This window comes from Meriones unguiculatus, chromosome 19 (genome assembly GCF_030254825.1).
Source record: "Meriones unguiculatus strain TT.TT164.6M chromosome 19, Bangor_MerUng_6.1, whole genome shotgun sequence".
Taxonomy (NCBI): Eukaryota; Metazoa; Chordata; class Mammalia; order Rodentia; family Muridae; genus Meriones; species Meriones unguiculatus.
Genome location: NC_083366.1, coordinates 8,649,934 through 8,672,768, shown reverse-complemented (window position 1 = coordinate 8,672,768; position 22,835 = coordinate 8,649,934). Strand labels below are relative to the sequence as shown.

The 22,835-nt window shown below is 40.1% G+C and overlaps 1 protein-coding gene across 2 annotated transcripts in view; it reads right to left on the bottom strand.

The window, feature by feature from the left end:
* Positions 1–343: 343 nt before the first annotated feature.
* Nebl (nebulette) overlaps positions 344–22,835 on the bottom strand; it is a 353,920-nt gene continuing 331,428 nt past the window's right edge. For both annotated transcript variants that reach the window (XM_060372753.1, XM_060372754.1), the window contains 2 exons: positions 6,461–6,567; positions 344–5,259 (listed from right to left, as the gene is read on the bottom strand). In XM_060372753.1, the coding sequence (XP_060228736.1) occupies positions 5,083–5,259; positions 6,461–6,567 (284 nt within the window). In that variant the 3' untranslated portion in view covers positions 344–5,082. The remainder of the gene's footprint in view (positions 5,260–6,460; positions 6,568–22,835) is intronic.

Below are 22,835 nucleotides of genomic sequence, written 5' to 3'. Positions count from 1 at the left end.
GCCTGTACCCAGTGACCTGTGCTCCAAGAAACCACGGTGACAGCCAAGAAGTGGAACAATTTTTTTACATCCTGTATTTATTTAAGCAAACCAAATGTGTTGCTAGGAAATGAATTCAACATAATGCTTTACAAATACAGAGAGAAGACACAGAATACCAAGACCCTAAACAGAGAGTATGTGAGAACATAGTTCCATGAAAGCCACATCCAACATGCCTATCTATCATTTTCCTCCCACCATCATTATTCAATCTGATTTACACAAATGCTAATGATTTTGGTCGGCTCGAAGGGACTGGGAGTGACTACAGTGTAATGCATGGGAGGCTGGGGTTCCTGTGTTGTTTCAATACTGCTGTACATTAGGAGGAGAAATAATGTCTTAGCACATGTTTCCTGTGACAGCAATAAGGTGTGAGCTCATTTGCATAGGTTAGTCCTTCGGACATCACAATGTGTCTCTGGTCCACGAAGGCTTAAGATTCACAGTGTAGAGGAAAAAAAAAACATGAATTGAAGCATTTCTACTAAAATATATTTTAATAGCTGGTGTTAACAACTTGCATAACAAAAGCCAAATTATACTAATAATCTTTTATCATCCTGTGATTCCCCTTCCATTTGAAAAAAAGAAAACATTTAATGCTTCTTTCAAAATAATTGTGTTCTCAAAGTTAGTACAATTTTACAAATTAATCACAAACCACAATTGTGCATATTTCAAAGCAGACAGAAGCCAAACTACATCATTCTAATTTGTGTTTCTCTCACAGGTCAAATATCGTGCCTGTTACACACTTGATGCTACTTTTGAAATGCGCTGCAACTCATTGTATGGACATGAAGGAAGGAGGCTGCAATGCAGTTTTCTCTCTTTCCTTTAAAGAAAATCATCTTTAACAATAATAAACAACAGTTAAGTGTGTGCTGTGCAAACATGATACAATCTGTCACACACAGTAACTATGTGGAGGTTCTGTAGATACAGTGAAGTTACAGACAATTGGGAAGGATATTTCCCCAGGAAGCCTTCCAGGCTTGACAATTCTTACACATCCTGGAATGATGACCACAGAAGTTTCGCACAATGTCTTGACTTTTTTGGTCATCAGTTATTGACAGCTACTCACCTGGAAAAGGATCCCAAGAGGCATGGAATACTTCAGAGAGACTTTTGTTTTTAGCATCTCTAAATTAGCTTACATAGTTTCCTACTTAACTGAAGCTTTAGCATCATGTTGTAGTACCCCATACAAATGCAATAATTCAGATTATCAGGGGCAGTTAAAATATAATCAAATCATAAAGCTCATCTTATTCAGTGAATTCAGCCTCATAATATAACTAATCTATCTCACCATAAGTATTTTAAACCCAAACCTAAACTTAATGCTTATATATCTCAAATATATATAAATTCACAAAAAAACTAACTTTTCAAAATATTGAAGTCAACATTTTCTGAAGTTCTTAGGAGGAAAATACAACGACTCACCACCTGTAACAACTCTCAGTCAGGGCATCCCATTTCTCACCACAAAAATATCAATAGTGCATCATAAAATACTGTTACAGAATATGCAGAAGTTCAGTGCTTGGTTTCCCTTCCAAGCCTACAATGTTAAACAAGCACAATCAAAAGGCACCTATTTTGTATACACCTATAGTATAACATTAGTACAAACTATGTCCATTGTGCATGGGGCTGTGTTATTAAAGATCACACTTATCTTCATTTTCATTTCACTGAAAGAATTCCACTGGAGGTGGGTAAAACTGAAAACTAGCTTTGTCACTTACTCTCATTTATGGAAATGGTTTCTCCCTGATTCCTGGAGTGGTATGAAACCAGCACAGAATGGATCTGGAGTAAAAGGGTATAGTAAAACTGGCCAACAACATCTTTATCTTTAAGGAAAGGGCCAAGTGGCAAGAGAGGGACTGAACTAATCTCATCTATCCCCATACAAGGTGCTGGAAATTGTGCTTAGACATCCCTGGGTACTCTGTGAAGGCTGGGGGACATGGGAAGATACAGGGCCTCCATGGAGAACGACAACCAGATCAAAATTTTAAACTAGGTTGTGCTGTGGATGTGCAAACAAAATGACGACATGAAGTACTCATTTTGTCACAGGTTAGAAACAGAAGGCTTTCTAAAGAACAAGAAATCTTTTTTTAATCTGCTACAAAAGCTTACAACAAAAAGCAGTATATTCTATTGCTAAACTTTCTCAAGAGAAATATAAACCAAACACATTTGTCTTCAGAGCCTTGCTCCAGAGTGAGCAAGCAGCTTCTTGTGCATCTGTCAAGCTTGAGAATCCATCCCATTTAGGAACAGGTGCATGCTCTCTGCGCTTGGCATTTAGTCCTTTAACTTGAGTTCTAAAGGGCTTGTTTGTAAGTTCTTTACAGCTGTCAGCGTTACATGGGAGACACTAGCTGCCAAACTGCAAGTGGGAGGGCGGCATGTGAGAAGTGAAAAGGGTGTCAAGAATGCAGTATCTTTTAGAGTGACGCTGCAAACGATGGCACCTGGTTATGACACATCTATGCTTCTATTTCCTGCTGAGATGGGTAACATCCTTACATGTGCGAGTAACAATGTCAAGATTATCAATGCATAACCTCAAAGGCATACAATCTCTTGTTCTTCCTCAGTCTATATTGAAAATAACTGTCCTTTATGGAATTCAGATCACATCTTAATTCTGAAAGGCTTAAAACAGAAGTATCTTGCTATGCAAACATTTATGTGAAGCTCAACATTTAGGATACCTATTTCCTAAGTATGTACTGATTTTCACATTCATCAAGTTTGAAATTAATGAGCAGCAAAAACAAGGACTCTCAAGCTGCCACTTAATGGGACTAAGCTGATATTAAGCATCATTGCAAAGTTGGCTTCCACTGTACTTCCTGTACACATGCTATTATAAAATATCAGACCTGCTTGCATTTGTCCTGAAGTTTTCATTAGCAACTACTCTTCTTCTTGATAATCACACACACACACACACACATACAAATGATCTGTCTGGGGAAGCATAAAAGACACACAGCATAAAGGAGCTAGTTTATCACCCATGTTTTTGCAAAATTATTGCAACTGCAGTTTGTCTTTGTAGGTGTGTATTCCAGACATGAAAACAGGAAAGTTAATCATGACTGGCTATTTAAATGACAGGAAACTCGGTGAGCTCTTTATTTATGAGTCTATATTTTAAAAACAAAAACAAAAAACCTTTCCAGAAAAACATCTTGTTATATGAAGAAGTTTCTTTTCAATTTTCTGTCAGTGTCACAGAAATATGCCTCAATGTAATAAAACTTCTCTTAAAGGCAATTCTAATGAAACTAATGATTTTCAAAAGTATGGGCTCACTTTTCAAAGGTTTAAATGAACCAACTTTGGGCTTTGGCCTCATAAACATTTCTTTCAAATGCTTTTCACTGGTGGATGCTTTGTTTGTTTCCTTAAACATATTGTGTAAGGTGGATATTTCTAGAGTCCCAGTGTCTTCTTACATTTTTTTGTGATTTTGCTCTCTTCAATTTCATATCCCACCCGAATGCGACCCAGCTGCCTGTCACAGTAAGAGGGCCCAGGAGAAAAACAGTTGCGATAAATGTCAACATCCAGGTAACCGTGAGTGCAGACTCCAGACCAAATTTAAGACACAGCAGTAATGGTTGTGCTTGGGCCTGTGAATCCATAAAACTCCTGCACATTCAAGCAAAACAAGACACTGCTTTCTTTCTTAGTGAATTGTCTGCTGAACCTCCATGCCCCCCTTAATCACTGAGGGTATTTTCATCTAACCCTGGAGGTGATTTAGAAAACAAAAACCAGGGTGGCGGAATAAAGCTTTTTTATGAACATACTTACTGGCTAGATTTCCATCCCAGAGTCTGAAGACTGACTGCCAAATTCTATGACCAGATCGTCTGATTGTGGAGCCGACCTCTGCTAACTGTTTTGGGCCTTGGTTTTCCTCCAGTATACTTTACAGTCCATGTGCCCTTACACAGGATGCTGTTCAGTTTACTTCGCTTTTAAATTAATGGTGGTATTAAGTGAATGAAAGCTATCCAGCAAATGCATAGATCTCCTATTTACCAGTGTATATGTGTATTTCCTAAGGCATGAGTCTTTCAAAACTAGAGTGTAATACAGCAAGAATGGCTCAGGCAACTCTTCAAAACATTTTCTGACACACGGGCAACAGGAAGGAAGGGCAGGGAGAGGTGGGCTACACTGTTGACTTTAATACCGAGGATGGGCAAGCAGCTGCCGTGTTACAGAAGCTTAAGCCCACAGAGACATGCAACAGGATAGAGATGACTGGCTAAATAATACAGATGACACTGAACTTCGCCCTCTGCAGAGTAGCTGTGAAGTTACCTCGTCTTGACATTCTGGGGACCTGAGCACATGCTCTGCTCCACAGAACGTAAATGGAGATAGGCTACACTATGTAACACATGAGAAATAACTATTTCTTATTCAGCCTAAGGAAAAGGCAAGTTTCCTGCCAGCTCCCTAAAGCTACAGTCAATACGATTTTAATCAGACCCATTCTGCCACTGTTTCTATTTGTTATAGTAGGCCAGTCTCACTTGAATTGAAAATTACCCAACGATTCAAAAGCTAAACAGTTTTTAAATTATTGGCTGTGTTGCTGAAACTATCAGAATTGGCTTTGGATGATTCCAAGTGACAGCTAAGAAGTTTTATACATTTGTTACATTTAATGGACAATCAACATCTCTATTAAGGTCTACAAAAATACATTTTCCAGAAGGTTGGATAGCCAATCAAATGAAACCACACAAACACAATTAGCAGCACCAGATCTCCAGACCTAATTATTTTGCTTACAGGAATTATTATGGATGCTGCTGTTTCCAGCCCTAAAGGCATTCCTTTTTTCCTGGTACCTGTGTGTCTAATTGTCAAAGTAAGGTTACATTATTGTAAAATAATTGCCAAGTTATCTGAAAAGTATCTTCTATCTTTTAAAAAGATTGGGCTTTGAATACATGAGAATAAAGCTCAAAGGGCAAGGAGCAAGAATTAATTAACAAACTCAATGTAATTTGCTGGGAGCATGCCCGTTCTCCCGGTTCTCTGCACGGTGCCATACATCCAGCCATCATCAATGGGCTGCACGTTGACAATGTAGTCACCATCTCGGAAGGAGACCTCGTCTTCATCCTGGGCACTGTAATCATACATGGCTCGGTAGGTCCTCTGGGGAAGAAAGACATGTTTGCATGTTGTATTCCAAAGTAGTCACAGTTAGAAACCTGGACCCCAACAAACCACCACACATGATGAGTATGAATGCTTACTATCATCACTCTCTTTGGGGAGATGTAAACCAGGTGTACCACCTAATTCTATAAACCTCAACTTTGTTCATCTAGAGAAACATATTTAAGGTCAAAGCAAAGATCCAGAAGGATAGCACAATAGCTTAACTTGCAAAGACAATAATGAAAGACAACAAATAATATAGTGTGCCTGTTTAAAAGCAGCCTGCAAAAGAGTATCACCAGGTCCCACAAGAAAAAAAAAGAAAGAAAAAGAAAAGAAAATCAAGGAAGTGTTAGGTGATGTAGATTTTTCTCCTGTTTCCCTCATTCTTCAGGAGATGAACATCCCCAGAACAGTGGACCCATAATCTATTTGCTCTCTGCCAATGGCTCCCCCTTGCACAGAAAGTAAACTTTTCCTAAGAAAGTACTAAGAATTTTTGTTCCCCTTAAAAATATATAAAGGAATTAATTTACTTAAACTTTATATTTTCAGATCACAGCGTTATAAATTTCCTACATAAATGTTCTGATTTTTGAGATACATATAAAAATTTGTTATAGTGAAAAAATTTAATTGTGTTTTTATATTTGTTTTAGTTCAAGGCTAAGAGTTCATCTAATGTTGATAATCAGTAAATCTTAAAGCCAAGAATATTCATAGATTAAGGAAACTGACTGGCACACAGCAAACCTGAAAGCAATTGGCTTCCTTAAAGAATAGTCACCTACTTCTAAGCATTGACTTTTAATTGACATACAGGAAATGAACATATGTGCAGTTTCGCATGACGTGTCAATACCTGGATACAATGTCTGTCAGATCAGCGTAACTGGAATATCCATTTACTATTTGTGTGCGTGCAGAACATTTAAGCTTATGTTAGCTATTTTGCCTGTGTACATTACACTGCTGAGACCACCATGGTGAACATGAACATGAAGGTTAACTCTTTAACATGACTATCACATACCTGTACCTCCTTGGGCCTGGCTAAAGCTATAGATATAGATAATACTATGCTGACTTTTTTCTCCAGTGCTGGGAGTTGAGCTAAGAACCTTATGTCCTACATAAGCACCTGACTACCCAGCTATACTCCCAGATAGAAGGAATGTTCACAATCAGCACTTACTAGGTTTGGTGAATGCTGCATTGACCTCATGGATGACACACTGGTCTGGTGCATGTACCCATAGCCTTGGGAATGGCTCTGCTGGTAAGCTCCAGGAAGAACAGGTGCTGCACACGAACACACAGAGATTGCTCAGGTTAACCTTCAAATACTCCTCCCAAACCCGAGTGACTTCATGCACTACAAGTGGAACAAAATGTCATTAGTGGCTTCTGAAATTTGATACAAGGCAGTCTCTAGGTTAGTCTAAATCTAAGATCAACAATCAATAACTGGGACCTCATGGAACTGAAAAGCTTCTGTAAAGCAAAGGACACCGTCATCAAAACAAAACAACAGCCTACAGATTGGGAAAGGATCTCCACCAACTCTATATTTGACAGAGGGCTGATAACCAGAATATATAAAGAACTCAAGAAGTTAAACAGCAACAAATCAAGTAACCCAATTAAAAAATGGGATACAGAGCTAAACAGAGGAATCTCAATAGAAGAACATTAAATGGCAGAGAAACACTTAAAGAAATGCTCAATGTCCTTAGTCATCAGGGAGATGCAAATTAAAACAACCCTAAGGTTTCACTTTACACCCATCAGAATGGCTAAGATCAAAAACTCAAGTGACAACACATGCTGGATGAATGTGTGAAAGGATGTGGAGAAAGGGGAACCCTCCTCCACTGCTGGTGGGAATGTAAACTGGTACACCCACTTTGGAAATCAATCTGGCACTTTCTCAGATAATTAGAAATAGTGCTACCTCAAGACCCAGCTATACCAGTCCTAGGCATATATCCAAAAGATGCTCAAGTATACAACAAGGACATTTGCTCAGCCATGTTTATAGCAGCTTTATTCATAATAGCCAGAAGCTGGAAACAACCCAGATGCCCCTCAGTTGAGGAATGGATACAGACATTGTGGTACATTTACACAATGGAATACTACTCGGCAATTAAAAACAAAGAAATCATGAAATTTGCAGGCAAATGGTGGGATCTAGAAAAGATCATCCTAAGTGAGGTATCCCAGAAGCAAAAAGACACACATGGTATATACTCACTTATAAGTGGATATTAGACATATAATATAGGATAATCATAATAAAATCTGTACACCTAAGGAAGCTTATCAAGAAGGAGGACCCTGGGTAAGATAATTACTTGGATCAGAATTGCTATAAACTTGCTAGACTATGATTAAATATCAAATACTTCCAGAAAACAGCCCTGGTTAAGATTATCAACTCAATTTACATATTTAACATGAAGGGTTGTCAGGAATATTCTCACCATAAATATCCAGCCTCCTACTCTTGCTAAGTAGGAGGCTTTCTTGTGGGGAGCAGAGGAAGATGGAAAAATGAACGTTCACTTGCCTCTTACCAGCACATACTCATCAGAAAGTATGCAATGCTGCTCTGCCTGCCACATAGCAAGACTCTATAGCTATTAACAATAATTATGACTTCTGCTAAGTCCCTGGCAGGCCAGGCATACAAAAATGACAAAACAATTGATCTCATGAAGCCATGATGGGCCTGGGCAGCCAGCCCTTCAGTCAATTAGGAAAATGGTTCTGGGTATGTATGTAGGGGCATGTCCAGTTAAATACATAAATTAGTGATGTAGGAAAAAAAAAAACCAAGCATGTTTTTCACCATTTAGACTGGTAATTTCTTCATTAATTATTATTTGAACCTATTCATAAATTTTAAAGATTATTTGAACACTCTTGTTATTTACCTGAAAGAAAAAAAGAAACTATATTCAGCTGTCACACTGTTCCAGAGCTGCCCTCCCCAGGGAAGGAGCAGTTACCATTGATACAGTGTTACTGCTGTTAGAGTGTGTGGGTTGGTGAGCAGGGACAGGAGCCCAGGCAGAGCCCCTGCACAGTAAGTGTGCTCCACCTACCCTGTGGTTTCTCACCACACCTGCACTGATTAGCCGCACTTCCCTGAACTACTTGGTAGTTTCTGTGAGGTCATAAAGCTTTGTGCTCTGCCTTGTAACCATGCACTAAAGAGTTTAGGAATTCCACTGGGACTCTGAAAAACATTCCTGAAAGCCCAGGGGAATCAACTAAGTAAAAGCAAATGACACTTTTTAAAAAGAGGCACAAGGAGTCGTTCTATATTGCTCTTATGCCATTGAATGCTTTTCTTGAAACTTAGGGAAACAAACAAAAAAATTAAAGGTCTGGCTTTAAAAACTCGGTTAAGAAAATCTAACAAGGCCCCATTTCTAGATGAAGAGCTAATGCTATTAATGCGGATAAGAAAAGGGATAATCGGTCTTGTCTGTGGATGAGTGCCCCTGATAGGTTATCCAAACTTAAGTGGTCAGACCTAAACACATATACAGCTGAGCAACACTAAAGAGACTCAGAAGGGAGAGTGTGTGTGTGCATGTGTGTATGTGTGTGTGTGTGTATGCATATATATGTAAGAATAATAATAAGATGAAATCATGAAGTTGACTGGAGTGAGGATATGTGGGATGAATTGGAGGGAAGAAAGTGGGATAGAAACAATGTTAAATACAATCAATATTCATGCATAAAATTTTCCTAAAAATAATTAAATAAATGTTAAAAAGAAAAACAAACTCAGTAAAGGTAGCTAGGCTTTGTGTGAGATTCCTTGCATGGGCCTGCTATTACTAAAGCAAAATGCCAGAGTAGCTGCAACAATCAGGGGCAATTCATAAAAGCAGAAAACAACACAGTGGCCTTTTATGTAGCTAGTGGCCAGAGTTCATAAGCATGAGTGCAGATGGATGGTCATGATGGTGCAGTGCTTTTTTAACTCAAGAAGACTTAGTCGCAGGGATCTTTATTTTCATAACATTAGCACTACAAAAACAAAAGCTTTCCCTTCCCTAAGGCAACAACAAAACAGCAGAATGAATCAACTTTATTTCACATCCATAAGATTTATTGATCAGAGATCTGGAAGCTGACCAAGGACCAGTTCATTCTCAATTTAGAACATAATACAATAGTTATATAACTAAAATGCCTCTTCCTCTGTACCATGAAGTTCTTCTACACACTAATGGTCTCAATAATTTCTAACTATTAATTTTCTTAATTTTTGGATTTATTCCTGTATATAAATACTTTGCCTGAACATACATATGTACAACATTTGTGTGTCTAGTGCCCAAAGAGTTCAGAAAATGGCATTGGCTGCCCCTGGAACTGGAGTCACCAATGTTTATGAGCTATCATCTAGGTGCTGAGAATTCAACCTGGGTCCTCTTCAAGAGCAATAATGCTCTTCACCACTGAGGCAACTCTCCCGCACATAAATTTTAATTAGGAAAACTCAACAGTTTAAGACTAAAAAAAAGGGAGTAAGTAGATACTAAAGCCTAAAAGTGAAAAGGCAGAAAAAGAACTTTAAAAGTGGGGGGTGTGATAAAAGTGTACAAAGAGCATGGGGGGGAGCACTCATGATAACAGGAAAAATTAACCCCAAATAAATCCCATGAGGGAATGCACCACGTTCAGGGTGGAAGAAGCCCTGTTAAATGCTTAGCACGCATGCTGCATTGTAGGTTGTCATTAACTATCACAATTATCTAACACAAGCATCATTGCCAATATTAAAACTATAGGCTGGAGGCTCAGCAGAAAGGCTGGAGAACAGTCACCTTCTCTGAAGGAGAATGCAGGACAGGAGTCAAGACACCAAAGACAAAGTGGAGGCTTTGAAGACCTCGCCTGAGCCATGGTTAGCAAATGGCCAAAGCCCCATTGCTAAGCAAGAAAAACGCTTTATTGGCTTCAGAGGTGATGTGAATTGAGAGCATAATTCAGGTTTTGTTTTCTCTCAGAGGCTCACTATTCTGTAAATCCAGAGCACACAGAAAACTGTCCTTCAGAAACTTTCCAATAATGAGTTCAGGACACAACAGAATGAAATTATTGTCATCATTTTCCAATACTTCAGATTTATCAACTAATGCGTGTTGAAGAAGTTAATGAGATTCTGTTTTGGTTTGGGTTTTAGAACAATGAATCTCTATTTTGACAACCTTAAAGGATTTTTGAGATGAAAAATAAAATGAAGGTGCTGCTATTTATTTGAAAACAGATATTAATGAGTTAGTCCTATCTAGATCCTTTTTGTCCAGGAGCAAGGTGGCTAAGACATTGGGACAGATGATTTTAAAAAAACTACAACCCCTCCCTATCCAAAATGAATGTAGTTCCAATATGTGGGCCTTTGGCTCAAGAAGTGCTTAATTTATTACATTTATTTATTTGGGGATTGCTTACTATAGCATACTTGTTGAGGTCAGAGGACAGCTTGTGCGAGTCAGTTTTCTCTTTCCACTATGTGGGATGTAGGCATTAAACTCAGGTCATCAGGCTTTGTGGCAAGTGCTTTTACCCATGGCGCATTTTCACCAGCTCTCAAATATCTAAACATATCTTTTAAACATACCTTTTATCTTTGAGCTTCACCTCAGAACCTCAAAGCCTCATGATACTTAAGTCCCCATGAACCACACGTAGAACCTAAACCCACAACATTTATGCTCAATCCAACAGAAACATGGACTTTGTAATCTGAGGGAGCCCTTTGCTTCTTTGGAAGAAGGAAGAAGCAAGGCAGATAAACCCTAGGTTTTAGTCTGCTTGTTCTTGATGATGAGTTCTGGACACCTACTTAAGAAACAGATTTTTTCACCTAGTTAGCCAGGAGTTAATAGACCTTAATACAAAAAGACATAATTTAGAATTTAGTTAAAACTGTAAAATTTTGAAGACATAACCAACCATCACTTTGGTAGACAATAATTGCTCAAACTTGCAAATCACGTGTAGATTTGCAAGCAGGAATGAAGCCACTGCTGACTCCTGACCTTTACCTGCTCTGCCTTCTTTTCCTTTATCATAGGGCCAAAAATTCACATATACAACATAAACAACCACAAGCTTTAGTACCTGTCATGTAAGTCCAGATCCAAATCTGACTTTTATAAAACAAAAGTAATCACGGAATATACAACAAGTCTGTGAGGTCAATTTATGAATAATCACTTAGAATAACCACAGCCATTTTGGACTCTGACAAGAAGAGATGGAGAGTAGAGAGGAAGATGAAGAGAGAGGAAGAAGAAAAGAGAGAGGGAAGTCAGAGGAAAAGAGAAGAGATGGAAGGAAGAGGAAGAAGGAGGAAGTGAGGTTAGGAGAGAGAAAACACACTTTGTTTCTCATTCAGATTGCAATAACATCCTATTTTAGCCAGAGAAGTTATCAGCCTGTTGTGTACTTGTCCACTTGATAAGCTTATAAAAATTTTTAAATTCATGTATATACTGACTAAATACAATGATATGATGACCTAATGATGGGTTTTACATTATAAGAGAACAACAAATTATTTTCCTATCAATTAATTTCACAACAGCAATTTTGTCTCTCAGTGATCAAATCTTCAGAGTTTCCTAGACAATACTAAAGGATCACTTCGCCAGGTGTGACAACACACACGTGGAATGCCAGGACTGAGAAGTCTGAGGCAGGAGCATCCTGAGTTACAGGTCAGCATGAGCTACTCTGTCAGATTATCATCTCAAGATGCAAAAGGCATAAAATGTCAAGACCGAAGGCAGCAAATTTTTCAAATTCAGTTTAGAAATAACACTCACATTCAGTTGGGAAATAACTTCGAATCATTTTCCTTATAAAATTCCAGTCAGAAAGAAATTGGATTGAAGAGGATGAGACTGGAATCATGAAATTAAAATATGGCTGAAAATAGAAATAAGCTTATTTTAAAATGAAGGTGAATACTTCTAGATCAGAAGTTTTATTTTTAAAAATATTTTTATACCTGAAGTCTACAAATATAGAAATAAAATGATTATCATGAAGAGAGAGATTAACACACCTTTTGTCTCACATACTTTGTATGTCAAAAACTGCTAAAGTCCACTTGTGTGACAGAATCCTCAGGTCTAGCTTGTGGTCTACATTAGGTCTCGAGCTGTGTTGTTCTTGCATATCTGCTACTTTGCACCCTCTAGCCATCACCATTTTTCTTTTCCTCTTCCTTCCCTAATTACCACAGTGACTACTTCTCTCTTCCCTAGCTGTGCATATTTGATCTCTTTTTAACTTATCATTCAAACACAAATGAGATCATGTGATATTTTTTCAGTGTCCTGCTTATTTCACTTAACACAGTGTTCTCTGGTTCCACTCGTGTATCAAATGGCAACATCCCTTATTAAAGTCTGAATAATATTTCTTTTGTGCTTTATTCTGCATTTTCTTTATGCATCCATCAGTGGATATTAAGGTTGTCAGCCAAGCTAGAAAGAATGCTGCATTGAATATGGGTATGCTTTTATGGGATGTTATTTTATTTCTCTTCAGTATATACCTAGAAGAGAGACTACTGGATTATAAACTCACTAATAAAATGTTCCTTTCTTAGGAACGTCCATATTATTTTCTGTAATTTCTGTAATAGTCTACATACATGCACCAACAGTGTATCACTGTTTCCTTTTCCAGAGATTTATTCTCTTTCTTTCTTTCTTTTTAATTTGGATTTTAAGACAGGGTTTCTCCATGTAGCCCTGGATGTCCTGGACCAGGCTGACCTTCAACTCAGAGATTCACCTGCCTCTGCCTCTTAAATGCTAGGATTAAAGGTGTGCACCACCACACCAGGATAGAGGATTATTTCCTAGTAGAATGAACTATCTAATTTTAAGATTGTGCTCATGATTAGAAGACAATAACCCTGAAATAGGGGCAGAATGTCATCTGCAAATTTAAAAACTCCTCAGTGGATATCATTCAAAGGCTTTGCGACATCGAGGTGCCATTCACATTAAAAGATATTTGGGAATGCAGCCGAGTGCACCTATTATTTGCATATATTTCTAGCTTAGTATTATTATGCGCTTGTGTTTGATACTTCTGCTCCAAGTTTAATGGGGCATAGATTAATGGAGATTTATGTCCCATCTGAAAGGTCTTGCTAGTCTTGCATTCAGTCTCTGTTCATCTCCCTTCGCTCCACACTCCCCATTTTTGAGGATAACTAAGTACCACACCCACACCTCTGTTGCCCTTCAGAGTTCATGACCTCACAGTAAACCAGAAAACAGTAAGAGAATTCTGATGGGCACTTCTACTTTTAGAGTTACTATGGAGAGCAGATGTCATGAACAAAATAAAACAGTGAGTTCAGAAGTAGTCACATGAAAGCAGTGTTGGTGTGGGAGCTATTCGCTGGTTTCTTGGTTATAGACGTTATCAGCTGACTCGAGTTTTATGATAAACATAACCTCCAAAGTTATGTCCCAATGACCTATCTTAATATTTTTAAGTCATGAATAGTAGCACTGTTTTCAAATTCAAATAAGCTTTAGAGAGTAATAAATTAAAAACTAATGCTGAGTTTTATTGATTTAACACATGTAGCAAAGCTGCTTCTTTACATTCCATAGTAAACTTTAATTTGACCAGATTTGTATGCCCAGAGGTATTTATTGGTTTATATATTACAGATGACAATTTTAGGATAGAGATCAAACAAATATTAGACAAAAACATCAAGTTCTAGTTGAGTTTGGATTATGGGAGAGACAGTATGGAAACTCGCTAATAAAATGTTAAGATGTAGGGCTGGAAAGATGGCTTAGTCATTGAGAACCCAGAGGTCCCAGAATCGATTCCCACATGAACAGAACTCCCAGAACCCACAGGGAAGTTCAGAACTATCTGTAACTCCAGTTGAAGGGTATCCAGTACCTTCTTCTTCCTTTCCTTCTCTGGGTTCCATGGGTACCAGGCATGCAAGCACACAGATGAGTAGTACATACAGGCAAAAACACCCAAACACATACAATTAATTTTTTAAATTAAATGTAAGGAAGTAAGAGTTATAAAGCCTATCTGCATGGATGATCAAAGAAAGTCAGATTTCACCTTACACCCATCAGAATGGCTAAGATCAAAAACTCAAGAGACAACACATGCTGGAGAGGCTGGAGAGAAAGGGGAACCCTCCTCCACTGCTGGTGGGAATGTAAACTTGTACAACCACTCTGGAAATCAATCTGGCGCTTTCTCAGAAAACTAGGAATAGCACTTCCTCAAGATCCAGCTATACCACTCCTAGGCATATACCCAAAAGAGGCTCAAGTACACAAAAAGGACATTTGCTCAACCATGTTTGTAGCAGCCTTATTTGTAATAGCCAGAAGCTGGAAACAGCCCAAATGCCCCTCAGTGGAGGAATGGATGCACAAATTCTGGTATATCTACACAATGGAATATTACTCGCAATAAAAAACAAGGAAATCATGAAATTTGCAGGTAAATGGTGGGAACTGGAAAAGATCATCCTGAGTGAGCCATCCCAGAAGCAGAAAGATGCACACGGTATATACTCACTCATATAGACATATAATATAGGATAAACATACTAAAATCTGTACACCTAAAGAAACTAATCAAGAGGGAGGACTCTTGCTAAAATTCCTATCCAGAAAGGCAAAGAGGATGGATATCAGAAGAAGGAGAAAAGAGGGAACAAGTCAGGAGCCTGACACAGAGGACCTCTGAAAGGCTCTACCCTGCAGACTATCAATGCAGATGCTGAGACTTATGGACAACCTTTGGGCAGAGTGCAGGGAATCTTATGAAAGAAGTGGGAAAGAGTAAGATCTGGAGAGGACAGGAACTCCACAAGGAGAGCAACAGAACCAAAAAATCTGAGCACAGGGGTCTTTCCTGAGACTGCTATTCCAACCAAGGACTATGCATGGAGATAACCTAAGACCCCTGCACAGATGTAGCCCATGGCAGTTCAGTATCCAAGTGGGTTCCATTGTAATAGGAACAGGGACTGTCTCTGACATGAACTGATTGGCCTGCTCTTTAATTACCTCCCCCTGAGGGGGAAGCAGCATTACCAGGCCACAGAAGAAGACAATGCAGCCACTCCTGATGAGACCTAATTGAGTAGGATCAGAAGGAAGGAAAAGAAGACCTCCCCTATCAGTGGACTTGGGGAGGGGCATGCATGCAGAGGGTGGAGGAAGGGAGGGATTGGGATGGGAGGAGGGAGGGAACCACAGGGGGGATACAAAGTGAATAAAGTATAATTAATAAAGACTTAAAGAAAAGTCTTTCTGATTAATTGACATGTAATCAGATGCCTGAAGGAAGTAAGCAAGCTACAAAATCACTGGAGGAAAGGGTATTATAGGCAAGGAGGCCAGTAACTGGAAAGGTAAGAGACAGGATTATAACAGGCAAGCTGACATGGATAGGAAGGCTGAAGGTAAAGGCAGAACCAGCAGACAGATCATACAATGCCTGTGGACTATGGCTTTTCACTTTTAGTCTGAGATCAGGAGCTTTTGGGACATTTGGAGCAAGAAGACACTAAGATCAAATACAGCTTTTGAAAGGGTGTCTCTGAGAGTGGGATAAGGCCAGACAGAGCAATGTGGCTAAGGATGGAATTAGAAAAAGCAGAAGCTTAGTTCTATAAGCTCATCTGGATGATCATCCTCAGAGTATAGAAGTAACGAGAAGTATCTCACTGGTGATATATAAAGGTACATACTATAAAGACAGGGCAGCCATCAGATAGACTAAATGTGAAGCACAGGAAGAAGAAAGGTGGTTTTTGCAACAGTATTAACTTATCACATTATAGATGAGATGCTAAGTACAAAGAGAAAACATATAGGTTAAGGAGAAAATTGGAGTAAGATTTTATTTTCTGATGTGAGGTACAAGATGCCTGTTATTCAACAAGTCACTGATCTCGTATCTGGCGTCTGGACAGTGTTCAAAGGGAAGGTGCTTGGTTTGTACCATGTCTGCTCTTTCATGCAAACAATAACCTAAAAACAATGTTTACAACAAAAATTCACAGTGTTTGTATACCATTTGTCCCTTTAGCTAAGAAGTCTTTTGGTAGAACCTAAATGCAACAAATGTGAAGCACATTCCTGGTAAAGCATGGGTGCATTGAACCTCAAAGAGCCCCATAAGCCTGGTAGCCTGTCATCTACAGGCTAAAGCGCAAGGACCAGGGTCACATGATGTGACCTCATCTCTGCCAAAGGGGCTCTATCCTGCCCATACCCTAGCTGGGCATCTACTAGACCCACAATAGTTCTGGGTTCAAGAGGGGCCAAACCTGGTCCCCACGGCACTCCAGTGTTTCTGCCTCCAAATCTTCCTACCCATTTTTCTACTTGGGCAGAGTTTTTGGTTGTTTTTTTTTTTTTTTAATTTGATTTGGTTTTTTGAGACAGTGTTTCTCTGTGTAGCCATGGCTGCCCCAAAACTCTCTCTGTGGACCGGGCTGGCCTTGAACTCCTAGATCCACCTGCCTCTGCCTCTCAAGCACTGGGACTAAAGGCGTGCTTCACCACCAACTGGCTACATAGTCAGTTCTAATCAGAGGCGATGCTCCCTCACAATGTCCTCCACAGCACAATGTATCTGGTTTTCCTTCCAGAACATGGTGGGTTCACTGAAGAAGATAACTGTCTCTTTTATTTACATGTCCCAGTATCTCTCCCATATGGAAGAAGCTAGCTAAATGGTAATAGACAGACAAAGTTACCATAACACCACATCTTGAAGGCAACTGTCTTCTTAATTGGTGTAGTGGTTTTTTGACACCGGTGGACTAGTGGGTGAGAATTTCAGAAAATACTGAAACTTCCCTTACAATCTACTCCACACAAACAATACTGTACACACAGTTTTGCCAGGCTGGGTTAAGCTCCACAGAACTCCGACATTTGCTTTGAGTCAGGAGAAGGAGAAAAGAGTGGGAGAAAGTTCACAAGGTTGGAAAGCTGAAATGTCTGTTTTGAAAACTGCACCTGTTTTTTATTCACTGTCACACCCCAACACCCTTTGATGCTCTGGAGAAGAAACAGAGACAAGGAAAATACCTGAAACCAAACTGAACACACGTTCAAACTGAGGGCAGCAAAGAATAACTACAATTGCAAACCCATTTCAAAGCCTCGCAACAACAATGAAGGGAAGCCAATGAAACACAAAGCAATACCAGGAGGCAGATACACCAGCAGACAAGGGAAATAAAGACAAACATAAGATCAAAGGAGACCGCAGCAAAATGAGCAGATGCCATAAGGAACGTGTACACCAGAGGACATGTGTGTCAGGCGAGGAGCAAGCAATCACAACAAGGCAAGGCAACAATGATTTCAGCTATTCAAGAATCAAAATAAAATTGGATGAAGTTTAAATAAAATCCTCCGTTATTGAATCAAAATAGCACGATAGAGACATTCAAAGAAAGCCCTCTGGTAACTTAATCCGTGGAAGAGCAGCCTGGCGAGCAAAGCAAGCTCCAGATAATCACATAAGCGAATGAAAACAGGCAGCAACCAAAGCAAGATGGGCCACTGGCATGGAGACGCGGAGGCGGAGCAATGAGAAAATTGAAAACTCTGAGAATTCATCTAGGTTAACACTCATGAAAGCCAAATGCTGAGCTGCTCTTCAAGGAAATAAGATGACTACCTAACCCTTCCTCCTAACGCTCAGCCTTTCCTCTCATTCATAGGAAGGACTCTTAAGAACTGCACCTCACAGCTGCCTAGCCACCTAATTTCTAAAACTGAACAGATGGCTTTTAGAGGATAAACACATTGTCATAGAGACAAGAAAAAGAGAGGAAAGGAGTTTGCTGAAATTTATGGCACTTAGCTAAGGAAGCATACAATATTTCAGAAACACTTCTGTGCCTACAGCCCAGTCTGTCGAGCACAGGAAATCGGAGCCAGAAAGTGTCAAGACCCCAGGCTCAGTGTCCTTGATATACAGCATGGCTTTGCCACATATGTCTGCAGCAGGAGAAGAATGAATTACAAAAAAAAAAAGGACCATTTTGCAGGATACAACACATTTTAATCATATACAAATTCTATACACCTAATATTAAGGGAATCAAGAAAATCTGACTAAAAAAAGATCATTTTCCATTTTCATCATAGTATAGCAAGTATTATAAGATAGGTTTCAGTTTGTAGGGACAGGAGTTTAAACAAAGGTACATGATTGACAGTTGCTGCTAAAAACACTAATTACTTCTATGAAACTCTTGTCACCACCAAAAAATTCCAACTTGCAGTCAATCAGCTTCTCTTCACCAGAGCAAGCTCAGCACAGGATGTATTTCAAAGGGACCCTACATTTCAAAGTCTCTAAGAAGTCATAGATACTTTCTCTTCCCTTCCTCACCAGGAAAAAAGAGAGAAGAAGAAGGAGGAGGAGGAGGAGGAAGGAGGAGGAGGAGGAGGATGGAGGAAGGAGTAGGAGGAGAAGGAAGAAGGAGGAGGAGGAAGGAGGAGGAGGAGGAAGGAGGAAAGAGGAGGAGGAGGAAGAAGGAGGAGGAGGAGGAGGAAGGAGGAGGAGGAGGAGGAAGAAGGAGGAGGAGGAGGAGGAAGGAGGAGGAAGGAGGAGAAGGAAGGAGGAAGGAGGAGGAGGAGGAGGAGGAAGAAGGAGAAGAAGGAGGAGGAAGGAGAAGAAGAAGAAGAAGAAGAAGAAGAAGAAGAAGAAGAAGAAGAAGAAGAAGAAGAAGAAGAAGAAGAAGAAGAAGAAGAAGAAGAAGAAGAAGGAGAAGAAGAAGAAGAAGAATCCTCTAGGAATGGTTCTGCTTCTGGTTGTTTTCAGCTTTGCTTCAATGTCATCAAGACATGAAGACATTGAAACAAAGTGTAAGGGCAAAAGTTTCCATCAAGGCCTTCTACAAGAGATGCTTATTTCATGAAGATATTGTAGGTGTGCACAGGAATGCGAGGAGGCAGAGGTCAATGTCAGACCTCTTCTGTTGCTTTTCACTTTATTCATTTACTTTTAAAAATGTTTTCTTTATTAATATTATTATTATCATTTATTACAATTTATTCAGTTTGGATCCCGGCTGTAGCCCCCTCCCTCATCTACTCCTGGTCCTACCCTCCCTCTCTCTTCCTCTCCTATGTTCCTCCCATAGTCCACTGATAGGGGAGATCCTCCTTCCCTACTAACTGACCCTAGCCTATCAGGTCTTATCAGGACTGTCTGGATCCTCTTTCTCTGTGGCCTAGTAAGGCTACCTTGAGGACCATGCATGGAGAGGACCTAGATGCCCTGCTCAGATGTAGCCCACGGCAGCTCAGTCTCCATAGGTGTTCCCTAGTAAGGGAAGAAGGGGCAGTCTCTGGCATGAACTGGTTGCCTGCTCTTTGATCACTTTATTTATTGAGGCAAGGTCTCTGACTGGACCTGGAGCTTATCAGTTGGCTGGATTGGTTGCTGAGCAACCCCACTGGATCCTCCAGGCTCTGCTTCCCACCACTGAGATTACCGGCAAGCATCATCACACCTTGGTTTTTACATGAGTGCTGGGGATCTGAGTTCCTCATACTTCATGCATACACAGCAAGAACTTTACCCAGGGAGGAATCTCCCTGGCCCTGGGGTTCTTACTTTCTGATGCTGTTATAGAACTGTTAGGAAGCACAGCCTCGGTGGAGAAGGAGTGTTTCAAGCAGAGTAGCTGAACCCTGCTTGTGGCCCAAGCTCTCTGCTTCCTGGTTAGCCAAGATATGAGGCGTCTTAGCTACAGTCTTCCACCATGAATACTACCATGCTTTCTTCTGCCATGATGGACTGTGTAACCCCTTAAACCATGGGCCAGAATAAACCCTGCCTCCCTTATGCCATTCTGTCAGCTATTTGCTCAGATATTTTCTCCTAACAGTGAGATGATTAGCACAAGCCACAAGAGAGGCTTTCTGTGGTAGAGCTGACAAAACTTTCTAATGAATTCATCATGGAGAATAAATAAAGGACAAAAGGGCAGAATGATTCCAAAGAGGTCGGTTCCAGAACCTGAAAATCTGTAGCTGTCACTTAGCAAGTTGTGAGCTCGGGGAAGTAGAGATGGGATAGAATGATGGCTAGTGTTATGTTTAAAGTTTAAATTACTATACTTAAGGTCTATAAAACAAAAATGCTTCTAAACTGTAAGCCCCACTTTCCCATAGACAGATAACTTCTGGGAATCCTGGGGGCTGTTGTTCATGGACAATAACAAGCCACACATTTTTGCTTCTGCTAAGCTGGGTTACCCAGCTGCATAGGATGTGTGCTTGATCTCTTGTAGGAAGGAAGTATGTGGACAGATGCATACTTGCCTCTAATTTCATATAGGCGGGGAGTACACAGCCTTGTGAGCTTTGCCTTTATTATAAGCCCCTGACTAATATAATTCAGAGCCATGAGCATGAGTCTTGGGTACAGACCTGGCCAGTATCCACGGTCCTGGCCAATATTTAATAAAGTCTCATGTCAAGCTGGTAAATCTCTGAATGACCGCAGTCCCTTGACAGTAGTTTTTTGTGGGTTTTTGTGTGTGTGTGTGTTTTTAATTTTTATTATTAGTTACATTTTATTAACTCTGTATCCCAGCTGTATCCTGTTCCCCCATTCCCTCCCAATTCCACCCTCCCTCCCTCATCTCCTCCCTGCCCCTTTCCTAGTCCACTGATTGGGAAGGACCTCTTCCCCTTTCATCTGACGCTGTTTTATCAGGTATCTTCAGGACTGGCTGCAAAGTCCTCCTCTGTGGCCTAGCAGGACTGCTCCTCCCTTGGGAGGTGGGGAGGTCAAAGAGCCTGCCATTGAGTTCCTGTCAGAAATAGTCCCTGTTCCCCTTCCTAGGGAAAACCAATTGGTTACTGAGCTACCCTGGGCTACATCTGAGCAGAGGTTCTAGGTTATCTCCATACATGGTCCTTGGTGGAGTGTCACTGACAGTAGTTTGGTAGTGAGGGTGGTTTTGAATTATGAAGTTTTTATGTCTCTGTTCACTTGAACAACATAGATCTTGTTGATCATGCTTTGCTTTACCTAAAATGAATGAAGTTAGAGGCAAATTCTCATGCTTCTTAAAGAGTCCTCCAAGAAGCACAGATACGTTCTGGTGTTGAATCACCTGAGTTGATGTCATCAAACTGACTTGTACATTTTAAGTTCTGCTGCATACCTCTGTGCTTACTTGCAAAGCTAGGGAGTGTCCATAAAGAAAAAGTTTATTAGCCTTGTAGCTGGAGCCTACAAATGGCAGAAACTTACACATATCTCTAAAGAGTCAACTTGACATCACAAGGCTGCCTTCAATGCAGTGAGCCATCATTGCTTGCTAAAAATCTACTTCCTGCCACCTTGCTCAGAGTAGAAAGCACCTTCATTTTAAAGTTTCTGAGCTAGGTATGTGCTACAGTATTTTCCTAGCAGGCAGAAAACCCAAGATTCCATCTCAACACCACCACTCACTAACTAAATGCAGAAACATATAAACAAGCAAACAGTTTGCTCATGTACATACATATGGTATGTTTGCGTGTGTTTGTGCATGTTCTCACATACTTTGGTGAATATGTGTGTGGAAGCATGCATCTGTGGTCTTCCCTAGTCACTCTCCTTCACCTTATCCATTGAAGCAAAGTCTCTCAGTTGAACGCAGACCTTACCAATATAGACTAGTCCAGCTACGCAGCCTGCTCCAGAGATTCCCTGTCTCAGCCTGCTCAGGCTGGAATAACAAAGGACTCACTGTACATACTCAGTGTATTCTTATGGTTTCTGGGAATCCAAAATAAACTCTTCATACTTGAATGGCAAGAGGTTTATCCACAGCACTCTCTCTGGACCACCAATAAGTATTTTTATAGTTCTTCCTATGATGCATGCCTATAATCTCAATAAATAGAAGGCTGAGACATGAATATTACAAGTTACTCTTAACTATATTCTTCAACATCTCATGTAGATGAAAGAATATTTGTTTGTACTTTTTCTCAATGGAGACATCTTATTATTCTGCTTAGCTTCAGACACAAATGGTTACTCTTTTTGAAATAATTTGAGTCAAAACAATTTGAGTTATGACAATTTGAGAAAGCAAGAGACAGCGGGTTTTACAGCCCCAGGAAAGAAAATGTGGAGCTCCAGGCCCAGTGGGACATCACTGACTACCACAGATGGGAGCTGAGGCTTCTGGAGGGGGGAGTTCTGAATGTTCCGTATCTATGCAGAGTCATCCAATATAACATGCTTGGAAGAAGACTTTGAAACACACCTCCAGTGTAATCCCTGAACTTTGCTGGCCTTGGTGACATTCAAATGAGTCAACTTCACAGCTTTGCAGTGCTTTATTCAGTCAGAACCACTTCCTCGAGGAAGGCTTTTCTGACACCAAGGTTAAATAGAACTGTTTCTCAACCATCGTGCCCCACCCCATTTGCTCATGTCACTGACTCTGTTTATAATCATGTAGTATCAGTTCTGCG